Source organism: Dama dama, chromosome 19 (genome assembly GCF_033118175.1).
Source record: "Dama dama isolate Ldn47 chromosome 19, ASM3311817v1, whole genome shotgun sequence".
NCBI classification, from domain to species: Eukaryota; Metazoa; Chordata; class Mammalia; order Artiodactyla; family Cervidae; genus Dama; species Dama dama.
In genome coordinates this window covers 23,207,834-23,221,533 of record NC_083699.1, presented here as the reverse complement: position 1 = coordinate 23,221,533, position 13,700 = coordinate 23,207,834, and the positions used below count along the sequence as shown (strand labels likewise).

The 13,700-nt window shown below is 39.3% G+C and overlaps 1 protein-coding gene across 1 annotated transcript in view; it reads right to left on the bottom strand.

Moving 5' to 3' along the window:
- PRKCI (protein kinase C iota) overlaps positions 1 to 9,209 on the bottom strand; it is a 67,723-nt gene extending 58,514 nt beyond the window's left edge. The window contains exon 1 of the mRNA XM_061168310.1: positions 8,921 to 9,209. Coding sequence (XP_061024293.1) covers positions 8,921 to 9,021 — 101 coding nt within the window. The 5' untranslated portion in view covers positions 9,022 to 9,209. The remainder of the gene's footprint in view (positions 1 to 8,920) is intronic.
- Positions 9,210 to 13,700: the final 4,491 nt, after the last annotated feature.

Here is a 13,700-nt window from a genome sequence, read left to right as displayed (position 1 = left end):
AGAAAATTGAATATGGCAAGTTTATCAAAGTCTTAGAAAACAAAAAACGGCATCAACAGCAGACCAGAAAGCATGAAAAAATCCTAGATGATTGAAAACAGATGAGACAAAATTGATGGAGAAAACATACCAGCCCCCCAAATTAAAGTTAACTGGAACCCTTTAAAGAGAGAAGTTTTACTGACACAAAATTACTTTTCCTTCTCTAAACATCTAACCACACTTCTTTGTTTTTCAAGTGCATCACACTTACATAAGCATTCATTATAAGTGCTTTTTAAAAACTGCTTTAAAAAATATGAGTTAAAGAACAGAATAATGTTATAAACCTTTACAATGTAAAAATTAACAAGAAAAATCAAGACACGAGAAAGCAAGAGGAAGTATAAATTCAGAAACATGTCTTTCCTAATAGAAAGTCAACACTCTTATCTAAAACTAATAATTAAATATAAAAGCAGAGAACAAGAAAAAAAAACAACTAAATTTAAAAATAGTCAAAGGATTTGAACAGACACTTCTCCAAAAAGTATATAGAAGTCGCTAACAAGCTTAAGAAAAATGTTTATCATCACTAATTATCAGAAAAATGCATATCAAAACCATAATGATAGGGCAGAAATTAACACAACAAACTACACTGTAAATCAACTACACACCAACAGAAAAAAAACACAACAAAATGTCACCTCACATCCATCAGGATGGCTACTATCAAAAACCTAGAATAACAAGTGTAATCAAAGACGTGGAGAAGCTGTTGCCCTGTGTACTACTGGTGGGAATGTAAAATGGTGCAGCAGCTACAGAAACCAGTATGGATGTTCCTCAAAAAATTTAAAAAAGTATTTCCATATGATCCAGCAATTCCACTTCTGGCTACATATATCCAAAAGAACTGAAAGCAGGGAATCCAATAGATATTTATAGACCCACATTCATAGCAGCATTATTCACAATGGCCAAAAGGTGGAGGCAACCCAAGTGTTCACTGACAGATGAATACATAAACTAAATGTGATATACAAACACAAAGAAGTATTATTCAGCCTTAAGAAGAAAGTAAATTCTCATACATGCTACAATATGAATGAATCTTGAAGGTGAAATAAGCCAGTCGCCAAAAGACAAATACTGCATGACTCCATGTATATGAAGTATCTAGAGGAGTCAAATTCATAGAAACAGAAAAAGAATAGTAGTTGCCAGGAGTTGGGGGTTGCAGGAGGATGGAAGAGTTGTTAATATGTAACTTCAGTTTTGCAAAATGAAAAAGTTCTGGAGATTGGTCACATAACAATGTGAATACAGTTAACACTACTCAACTGTACACTTAAAAATGGTTAAGATAGTCAATTTAAAACATTTTACTATAATTATAAACAAAAGAAAAAGCAGAAGGAGGCATATTATTTAAGTTTTAAATGTAACCACAAGAAAAACTAAAAACTGTGAGGAGAGGAGGCAATGAAGAAGTGCTAAATTCCTTATCTTACATACTGGTCAACAGATATAATAAAAAGAAAGTAAAATTTTAATAGTAGTTATATCTTGGTGGTGGAACGGGGGATTAGGAGGAAACAAGAGATGGAAAGAAGAGGTACTTTGTAAATATTGAAACCCTTCTGAATGGCATAGATTATTATTAATTTTTCTACCATATAAAGGTATGATTTTATGACATTACTTTATAATAAAATAAATATAAATAAAATATAAAACAAATTTTAAATTATTGTTATACATAAATAAAATTATTGTTCTAATTATTTTTAAAATTTGTATTTTAAAAAGAAAATTAAAGCAGAAAATAGTTCCTTCCTCTAGTGACATTAAAAGGCAACTTGCTTACCTTAAAGCAATCTTTCTTTCAAATTACCCCCCAGGTTACTAGTATGAGGGGGTGAGGATTGGGAGAATATATTCTAGAACTAAATCAGAAGAGAAGGCTTCCGCTGAACTTCTCTGGCAATGAACAAGTGTGACGTTATCTCTTTGAAAGCAAGGAGAAGAAATTAGTATGATCAGATGTCATCAAAATATGAGTTTCTTATTAAGGTCCACTCATAGTTAAAATTAACACTATGGAAGCATATTTGTAAATAGAGATTTTTCAGAAACTTGATTTTTCAAGAGCTGTAAAATATTGACCAGAATGTGCAAATATTTTTAAAACATGCTTTAAAAATCCTTTAGAAATCATAAGTAGATACATCCTAAAGAGACTCAGTGAAGCAGTCAGGCTTTATCAACTGCCACTCCTTAAGTTCCAGGAACTAAAACCTTTAAGGGACTTTTTTTTATAAATACCCCTCTAAGTAATTGGGTAAGCACCAGGTTCATATATCCCACAATCACCAGATCCTTATTATAGTACCAAAACTGAAAATAAACTGCAAAATAAAGATATTACTTCTAAGGTACAAAACAAATTATCCATGGAAGACTTTTTTTCCTGGTTTTAACTTCAGTGTTGGCATAAAACAGCTTACCACTGGTCTTCAACAATACAGTCTGCTTTACCACAAAGATGCCCAAAATGGTAAATTTAGATATAGTTTTAGCTGAATTTAAAAAAGAAAAAAAAAAAAGCATTTTTAACTGTGCTTCACCAGTCAAACAGTTTTAAGCATTCATTATGTTCCTATGTTCTAAAACAAAGAATCTAAAGCTTTTACTTAGGACTAACTGCTTTAAAAAAAAAAAAACCTGAAAAAGAACCATATTCAATCCTTTTGCTATTTCAACATAAGCTTTTTTCCTAAATTAAATATAGCAGAATAAGAAAAAAATTTTTACTTGTGTTCACCAATATAACAGATTTAGGCACAATTATCCATGGATGTAACACCACTGGGTGAAAGGTGGTGAGGAAATATTTGTATAATCTCAAAGTATCATCCCTCAAATTAATCATTAATATAAAAAGCCATAAGGTAACATCTATATTTTAACAGTCAAGGAGATAGAAAACTGACTCAAAAAGAACTATGAAATATGAATTTGACAATAAAGAAAAAGTAATCTCCAAAAGGCCCATCAATATATTAACAGGGCAAAGGGAAACTTCTCTGAAGGGTAAGACTCGACTTTGTATTGTGGTTTACTAAGCCTCAGTATTATCATCCATAAAATAGAAATGATATCTACCTCTTAATATTGTTTAAAACAAAAGTTAGCATTTTTTGCCAATTGTATTTGCAAGAATTTAAAAGACTGATAAGATGTAATGGAATCATAAGGAAAATAGTTTTATCTGTACACTGTTATTGGGAATGTCAATTGATACATTTTTGGAGGACAATATCAAGTTTTAAAATAGGCATATCTTCGACCATGCAAGAATATATATTAAATATTAGGACATTCCTTCAACATGACTTGACAGAGCAATTTAATGAAAATTCATCAACCAGAAAAAAAGATTATATAAATTATGGTATAACAATAGTATGCAACACTATGTGCCAATTACACAGAAAGAGGCAGATTGCTCTATCTATATGTATCTACCTGTTTATCTGTCTATCCTGACATGGAAAAATGATCATGAATGAAAAAAAACTCAAGTTAAAGAAACACATGTAAACATACGAACACATTTATAGGAAAAATAAATGTGTGTGTATATGTATATATATAATGTATTGATATGATGTAGAATATCCCCAACTGTTAACAATGCCCCGCCTAGGAAGTATGGGTGAGAGGTTATGGGGGAACTTTCTACTTTCAACTTCCCTGGTGGCTCAGACGGTAAAGCGTCTGCTGCCCGCTTAAATGCGGGAGACCCAGGTTCAATCCCTGGGTCAGGAAGATCCCACGGAGAAGGGAATGGCAGCCCACTCCAGTACTCTTGCCTGGAAAATCCCATGGACATAGGAGCCTGATGGGCTACAGTCCATGGGGTCGCAAAGAGTCGGATACGACTGAGCGACTTCACTTTCTTTCTACTTTATATATTTCTGTATTTTAAAAATTAACTTTGGTGCCTTGTTTTTATGATCTGTATTCGGCTGCTGGTGGCATTTTTGTTCCTATCATTGTTCTCAGCCGTGTTCCTACATAGGTTAGCTGTCCATCAAGAACAGTGCTGGGGACACAGAGCAGGCACACGAGAAACAGCTGTTCAGTTGCTTCTGGACATTTCCACCTGGATGCCCCCAAAGCAAATTTTGATTACTTGTTCCAGGGGATTAATTACCTTCTCTAATAAATCTCTTCTTTCTCTATTCCCTAGTCTCTCCAAATGAGAAATCCAAGTCAGACTCAGACCCTCTCTCTTCTCCACAAGCAAGCACTCTCTAATTCATAATGATTCTACCCCCTGAAATCACCGCTGAATCCACATCCTCTTTTCCATCTCAGAATCTCTCACCTGGACTCCTTCCAAAGCCTCCAGATAAAGTCTCATCCATTGCTCATTCATCTACAATACTGGCTCCAAGAGTGATCTTTCTAAAATAAAAATCTAAATCGTACATCCCTTACTTAAGATCTTCACCAATGAGAAACAGTCTGGAGTCCAAAGTATGATATTTGAGTCTTCCTCATCCAGTGCCTGTAACCTTCTTACCAGCTCACTTCTTACCAGTGCCCACTATACACTTCATGTCCTAATGAGGAATGGCTATGGGACTAACAACTAAACCCATCTTAATTCCCCAAGCATATCATGCAGCTATGCAAGGCCTGGAATGACCTCCCACCCAACACTGTAGTCCACCAGACAAACGAACTTATCCTTTAATAGCCTCAGACACTGCATCCTCTAGGAGGGCTTCCCTCAACCCAAACTCCTCCCCAAGAGCCAGCCGTACACATCAACACACACACACACACACACACACACACCCCACTTTATGAACTTTAGAAAGTCTTTCCTCCTACAAGTCTCTTGGTTCCTCAAGGGCAGAGCCTTATACCCACCTCGACATCCTCTGTGACCACCCTGGTACCATGTACCTGGCTTAGAGTACTTGTTCAACAGTATTTATTAAACTGAGTTGAAACACACTTTGGTAAAATGTGAAATCCTAAACCAGATTGGGTTTTCTAAAATCATTGTTTTAATTAGGCTCACTCGAACCATGAAAGAAACAAACACTCGAGTAATCTTAGAAAGAGGTCGAGGAGCTATATTAGAAAGCTATCAAGAAACATTGCTTTTTTTTGTCGTTTCCTCAGCCCTTCAGCTTGCACATGGCGATCCTGGCCCCACCAGCCTCCCTGGTAACTCTTCCGCTTCAGTCCTCGCTGCTGACAAGCAATTTATCTCCACATCATCCAATCCAAATTTCTGAGAGGGTTGTTTCGGGTTTGGCAACAGGCCATCATGTCCTTTCTCTCTCTCTGGTGAAGCTATGGATCTGCTGCCTCTGCTTAGGTGCTGGGCCAGACAGTCAAGGACCAATAACCGACCTTCCCCTAATTTTCAACTCAAGATATCATTCTTATTTCCTTAGAACCCATACTGGAAGTATATCTCTAAAATTGTTTTGTAATACTTTTAAAAACACGTCTTGCCAAGACTTGTCCACAGTGAGAAAATCCTGCATACTTCGTCATTGAACCAGCTATACTTTCCAAATATGTAAGGAGCTCATCCCATTTTGTTTGTAGCCGTGTAATGAAAGGATCCTCTGGATTCATAACTGCTCAACAGCGGTGGTTTACAAAGCTTTTTGCAAAATTTCTCTTATGTTTATTATGGAAGGAAATGAGTAGTCCAGATAATTCCTTGTTAAATTCTACCCCGTAATATCCAGTAACTTTATATAAGGATAGCACACACAATGGCACTCAACCACTAACCCACAAAACCTGTTTCTCCTCCTCCAAACTAACACCAGTAGGTAATGATTGAAGAAAGGCAGGCTACTCAGTGACAAGCTCATGTAGTAAATAAAGAGGAGTACAGGCCAGGGGACAGGCACTCTTAGGTGGTATCCAATAAACTCACATTCTCAGGGCTATTAGTCTTCTGCTTAAAAACTAGAAAAGGGCTAATTAAATATCTTTTATATCTAGGGAGACAGCACAGTTGCCCAAAGAAAAAATTTAACAACATTAGAACACTCAACATCGTTGAAAGGGGCAGCAATTCATTCACTAAAAAATTCTGGCTATTCCAAGATTTCAACGTTCACTGGAAAGAAATATTGTTAGAAGGGGTAAGGGAAAAACTCTCCCATAACAGCCATTCTGATGATGTGAAAGAAAAGAAACTTTTTCAAATGCAGATTGTCCTCACATTTCTTGATAGTAAGGGAAGAATTTTCTATTTAAAAATTAGGCAGGTGTTCTAGACGGCCAACCTGTTTATTAACTATCCTCATTGGTGACTCATTTTAGTTTCATCTGTAGTAATGAGCAGCTGACTACACAATATCATAACCATCAGTTTGGGCTATTGTTAATAAACATATAATCTTCACAGATCTAATTTCAGAGGTCAGAAATTGGAACAATTTGGAACACTGATGTTGTCTTCAAATGAGGCTTGAAATGAAGGCACTATTAGAAAGCTTTCATTGAATAAAGGTACTAAATGGCAAGAGGTTGATTCACTACTAATCAAAATTCATAGGTTTTTAAAAATAAGCAAAAAAAAAAAGTTAAACTGAATGTCTTGGAGACATTTTAGTCAAGCATTAGTAGTGTTATAAGTCCTTATCCTCCTTTTTTAAAAAATAATTGGAGCAGTACCTACATTCTAAAGTATAGCAGACTTAGATTTCTTTGCAAAGAAGCTTACAACATTTTTAATTTATATACTTGTGAGGCCTATTTGAGTCTGTATGGTATCAGTGGTAAAACATCAGCCTATCAAGGCAGGAGTCACTGGTTCGATCCCTGGGTAGGAAAGATCCCCTGGAGAGGGAAATGGCAACCAGTATTCTTGCCTGGAAAATTCCATGGACAGAAGAGTCTGGTGCGCTACTATCCACGAGGTCGCAGAGTCCAACACAACTGAGCAATTAAGCACGAGGCCTATTTGCAATTGTCAAACTAATAAAAACAGGAGAAAAAAGGAAGAAGCACTATTTTCATGTTTCTAAGTTGGAATCATTGAAAACTACCTAAATTTGCTAAGTCAAGAGTCAGAAAAGTAAACTGGTGAACTAAAAACAACAGTTTAACAATAAAAAATTGAGAGGCATAGGGGAGCAAGGAAGCAAAGTACAGGGTGCACCCAGTTTCTCATCTTTCAGAGGAAGGAATCACTAGATACCATCTAAAGTTGATAAATCACAAAACAGAAGTATGAAATTTTAAAGTAAGAAATAAAGACAATCTCCAGAAGAACAAGAAATGAACTATCAATAGTAGTTAACTCTTGAGGTTGGGAGGACTGGATGGGGAACACTTTTCATTTTATATTTTTGAACAATTTGCCCGTTCCTACTGTGTGTGTGTGTAAATCTAGCTTCTTAAAACTGTCAGTAATCAGACACTATAAAAAAAGAAAATGTACTATAGTTTATTCTCTGTACCTAACAACTCACAGGCTGTCAACTTTATAAAAGAGAGCAGATTCTAAAGTGAAATATCTCATCTGTTAAAGATAAGATAAAGGAAACAAAGCATTTTTTTCCAGTGCAAAGTACAGAGCTATTGTTTTCAAATCAAGACTTCCTTGATCAATTTAAGCAAAACCACTGTTACTGTCCAAAATAACTCCTTTAACTACTCCTGAATACAGTCAAGCTAATAAACAGAGAGTCCGAGGCTTCACTGCAGCAAATAAAATAATAAATCCTTTTATTAAATCAATAAGACACATAGGAGCTTATATTTTCTTTGAAATCAAAACAAGGGAGGCATTTTGAAAGTTTGCTATCTTCACTGATCCTCTCAGGAATGTAAAAGTATGCACTGCAGTTTCAAACCTCCTAGTGCTTGAGTTTTTTTTAAAAGCAATCTACTTCTGCTTGAACAAGCAGTAAGACAGGCCACAGAGGTTGGGTTTTCTGTTAGCCCTCAGTTTCAAACCTTTATGCTCACACTAACAGTTCACCTTTCTAATGTTCCCAAATGTAATTATCTCAAAAAAAATTCACACCGCAACTGAATTCAAGGAAAGGGGGACACTTCAGATTACTGATTACGGAATATGATTTAATACTGTGATTTTAGGACTGGGTTATTTTTGGTAACCACAGTAGTTGTAACTTAGGTGATAACAGGAGTAAAGATCACAGATTTTAAAACTGCCTACGCGCACCCTCTTCTCTTCTTGCAGTATCTCATCCTATCGGACAAGACTTAAAGCAACCCTGACAAAGAAGAGTTCACGAATTTTAATTTACACATACACAACCTAACCCAGGCGAGACCTAAGTACCTGAAAACACATCAACTTTACTCAAATATAACCTCTACCTCTAACATATTGGCAGCCTGATCATATTCCTGATACATGTCGGGAACTCTTCTATACCATCAAGACAAATCTGACTTAGAAAACCAGAGGCTATAGGCCTGCTGGTAATCAAAAGGGTCAGCAAACGGAAGCGATCCTGTCTTTTAAACCTAATAGTAAACTTAGTTAACTAAGGCATCGCTCAGAATCAACTCTCAACCCCTAATACTATCGAGACTTAAAAGACGTACAGCTCTTTGTAAATCTTAGTAGGCAAGTCTCTCAAACCCACCAGGGGGACCTACTTACTCCAAGGCTCCTCCCCTGGACCCTACTCAGGATTCTCAGCCGTGCGGTTCCAGGGCGCCCTGCACCACCCCTGGATGGGGGTGCTCGATGCTCCTCCCCCGACCACTCGGTCATTCATCCCGAGTCCCCCCGACTAGCCCGCCCAAACCATTCCTCCCACATCTCCAGCCCCACATTCGCCCCTCCTCCAGGCCAAGCCGAGCTGGTCTTTCCCCACCCCTGCCACCCCCACCGCAGGACACTCACCCGCGGTAGTAGGCTTTCACCCGGACCTGGTGAGAATGGTCCCCAATGCCGCCGCCTGCGGTCGGGTGAGACATGGTACTGCTGTCTCTCTGGGTCGGCATCTCCTTACTCCCCCGCCTCGCAGCAGGCCGAGGGTGCGGGGGGCGCGCCGGGCGCCGCAGGGGACTCCGCAGCTGGAGCCTCTCGCGGAGCCGTGGCTGCCCTTTCGCCTACCTGTCGTCCCCGCCCGCGGAGCGGACCCAAGGGTCGCCTCGCCTGGGCAGCCGGAACCGCACGGCTCCTCCCACCGCCGGCGGCCGACTCTGCCTCTACAGCCGCCCGGGCCCTGCACGCCTCCCGCCTCCGCCCCTCCCACCTCGCTCGCTCTAAAGGCCCACATTCCGGGGGAGGGCGGGTGCAACCATCGATCCAAATCAAGGAGCCTCAATGTCCGGCTGAACCATTCTTACGGGAGCAAGGCAAAAGGGAGGGAGGATGGGGGATGGTGGTGCTGAACATCATATCAGATTCCCCGGCAGGGGGCCTTTTGTGGGAGCTGTAACTGAGAGAACGTGAAGGTTCAAATTACTATACTTCTGTAAAAAGCCCTCCCTACGAACATGGTTGGAGACAAGTGCTGCGGCATCTCACCCCAGTTTCCTAACTTGGTCGCGTCCGCGGTCAGCCGACTGGGGACGCGGAGAAGATTTGGAGTGCGGGTTTCTGGGATTTGGAGTCCCCGTGGAATTCTGGGACTTGAGGTTCCTTACAAGTAGAGAGCCCCGCCTTCTCGCTGTCTGTCTCCCGCTCGTGCCCCAGGAGACTTTGGCGTGCAAATCCTGAATCCACCTTGGGCATCCGAGGACATTGGAAATGATTGGGATTCGTCACAGTCTAGACTTTCTTTGCTGAATTCTCCTTCCAATTGCATAAATCATCTCAATTATACAGTACTTTTTGGGGAAAGAATTTGATTAAGGGCTCAGTATAGCGTCTTTTATGGAAAGAATGTAGTATAATATATGTAACAAATGTAATGAAGAAACTCAGTAAGAAGGTATGATGGAAGACTTGACTTTTCTTCCTTCTGCTGCCCGCATATCTTGGCCCTTGTATATTGCCCTTGCATGGAACAGGTGCACAATGAATATTTAGCCAATCAGTCAAGCCATCCAACTAGCCATGCATCATCATTTATTTATTTATGGCTGCACTGGGTCTTTGTTGCTGCATGGGGGCTTTCTCTACTTGCAGCAAGCAGGGGCTACTCCTCGCTGAGGTGTGATGGCTTTTCACTGCTGTGGCTTCTCTTGCTGCAGAGCAGTGGCTCTGGGTGCAGAGGAGTGGCTCTGGCTCTTAGTTGCTCCCTCTGTATGTGGGATCTTCCTGGATCAGGGATTAAACCGTGTGCTCTGCATTGGTAGGCAGATTCTTAACCACTAGACCAACCACCAGGGAAGCCTACATCAGCATTTTTTAACATCATTAAAACATTGCTAACATCGACTGCTGTTCATAGTAGCTTTGCCAACTTACATTCCCATCCTAATACTATTTTTATTATTCATTGCTAGTGTACAGAAATACAATCGATTTGGTATATATCTGAATCCTGGGTTGGGTTGCTGCACTCATTCATTAGTTCTAATAGTATTTTGATGACTTCCTTAGAATTTCCTTTGTACAAGATTATGCCATTTTAGAATACAAATAGACTTCCTTTCCAATCTATATATCTTTTATTTTTCTTATCTGATTGCATTAGCTAGAAGCTATTGTATTATGTTGAATAAAGAGAAGTATGTGAACATTCTTGTCTTATTCTGAGTCTTCTGTGGATAGTTTTCAGTCTTTCACCATTAGATGTGATTATTGCTCTGGATTTTTTTGTAGATGTCCTGTATCAGGTTAAGGAAGTTCCACTCTATTCTTAGTTTTTGCCTATTTTTATTATGAAGGGTGTTGGGTTTTATTTAGTGCTTATTCTGTGTCTATTGAGATTACCATGTAGTTTTGTGCTTTATTCTATTGATGTGATATGTTACACTAATTTTTGGATGTAAGTCAATCTTGCATTTCTGGGAAAAATCCCTCTTGGCTATGACATATCCTTTTTATATTGTATGTTGCTAGATTCAGTTTGCTAATATTTTGTTGAAGAATTTTGAATCTACTCGTAAGCATGGTTTCCTTCAGTTTTTTTTTTTTAATTTTTTTCTGGCTGTGTTGGGTGTTTATTACTGTATGCAGGCTTTCTCTAGTTGCAGCGTACGGGCTTCACATTGCAGTGGCTTCTCTTGTTGCGAAGCACAGGCTTTTTTTTTTTTTTTTTTTTTTGAAGCACAGGCTCTAAGCGCATGGTCTTCAGTAGTTGTGGTGCCTGAGCTCAGCAGTCAAGTAGGCTTGCGGGCTCTAGAGTGCAGGCTTACTAGTTGTGGTTCATGGGCTTAGTTGTCCTGAGACATGTGGGATCTTCCCAGACCAGGGATCAAACCTGTGTCCCCTGCCTTGGCAGGTGGATTCTTTACGACCGAGCCACCAAGGAAGACCCCTTTTAGTTTTTCAAATGTAGTTATAACTGCTGCTTTGAAGTCCTTGTCTGCTATGTCTTATATCCATGTCCTTTCAAAGACTGTTTCGGTGTGTATGGGTCCCATTGCCTGTTTCTTGTATGTCTCGTGTTCTTTTTGTTGATGTTGCAAACCGTACCTTTCCACTGTGGCAACTCTGAAGACTGATCCAAACCGGCTCCTTGGCTGGCTGTGATGGCTTGCTTGTTTATTTTTGAGCTGGCCAGACTGGGTCCCTAGAGTCTGCTTCCTCCACAGGGGGCAGCCTCCAGTGTCTCTCCTCAGAGGGTGTAGCACGCTGTCATGCCGACTCCTGGTCCTTCCCCTGGGGGATGACAGTGATTTCAGTCTGATTCTCTTTGACTGTCTCTTCTCCTCAACTCCTTATCAAGCTTTTGGCTGGGGTTTATCTCACAGATGTTAGCCTCCACTAATTGGCAACTGATTGCTCCTGTGTTTTTGACAATGCCTTGGGGCAAAAAATTGTTTCATAGTCTGATCCAATGGTTGTTTTTTTTATTTATAATTCTACCAGTTAGGGTTGTTTCATTGGAGTGAATATAAGAGAGCTAGCTACTCATGGGTCCATCCTGGAAGTGCTCTGACATTAACTTTTAAAGTCAATTTGATGTAATTAAAATTAGATAAAGCACACACAGTTAAACATATGGGATGATCAGGGTGTAGAGATTATGTCATTTTTAGTAACAGAATATGAGACACTATCTCTTTAGTTTAAAGAAAATGGGACTCTGTAAAAGGGTTTAAAAGGAACCTAGCATCACACTAATCATATCTTTAGGGAAATTTGGCTTCCTTTCTACAGATTGAGCTAGTAAGAAAATGTCTAATCAGAATAGGTAGACCTTTATATTCAATCTTTTTTTTTAATTGGAGGATAATTGTTTTACAATATTGTGTTGGCCTCTGCCATGTAGCAACATGAATCAAACACAGGTATACATATGCCCCCTCCCTCCTGAACCCCCTCCCTCCTGAAACCCCTCCCACCCTCTAGGTTGTCATAGAGCCCTGGGTTCAGCTCCCTGCGTCACAGCAAGTTCCCACTTGACATCTATTTTAAATATGGTAATGTATATGCTTCCATATTACATTATTCTCTATCCTATTCGATTATTCTATACAGACTGAAGTAAGTCAGAAAGAGAAAGACAAATATTGTATATTAACGCAGGCGTGTGGAATCTAGAAAGATGGTACTGATGAGCCTATTTGCAAGGCAGCAGTGGAGATGCAGACACAGAGAACAGACTCCTACTCAATCTCAACCAGCCCCACCAGTGTGCTCTGAAGCCAAAATCAACTATGAAAATTTGTTTGCCATGTTCTTTATGTCAGGTGATAAATCCTGCTGCTGGATCTTTGATTTCTGTTTCTGAATTGAGACTCATACGATCCAAAATGGAAAGTCAGTGGTAGACGTTCTGAAAAAGCCTCTGACAGTCCTTTTTCTTTCTGTTGTATTGAGTCGGCCAAAAAGTTTGTTGGGAACGAACTTTTTGGCCAACCCAGCACTTAAAATGGTGCTTATTAACACTTGCAGTTTTGAAAACCTGCCTCCCTTAACTTACCATTCTTTAGTGGTTTTACTAAGTATGTGATAATCTCACTAAAAGGAGAGAAAAGTGTTTAAACTGCAAGTCCTGACCATTTGGACAGACTTTATGCCCTGTGGAGATAAATATTGGGTTGAATGAGCTGAATGATACCTACTTTTGGCTTACTACAATTACTTTAATTGGAAAAAAATTAATGCTCAAATCCATCAGCTTAAGGGATTTAAAATATTTTTGTCCAACATTCTCTCATTTTGTCATTATCAGAATGCTTGTCCATATGTGCAGAAATAACCTGCTGAAGGAATAAATGACAGACACAGGTCCTATGTAATTGTATCCTAATAGTATCACATTAATTGTTTTACTTAAAGAGACACAGATGTACAGAACAGAATTTTGGACTCTGTGGGAGAAGGCAAGGGTGGGATGTTCTGAGAGAATAGCATTGAAACAAGTATACTATCAAGGGTGAAACAGATCACCAGTCCAGGTTGGATGCATGAGACAAGTGCTCAGGGCTGGTGCACTGGGAAGACCCAGAGGGATGGGATGGAGAGGGAGGTGGGAGGGGGGATCGGGATGGGGAACACATGTAAATCCATGGCTGATTCATGTCAATGTATGGCAAAAACCACTACAATATTGTGAAGT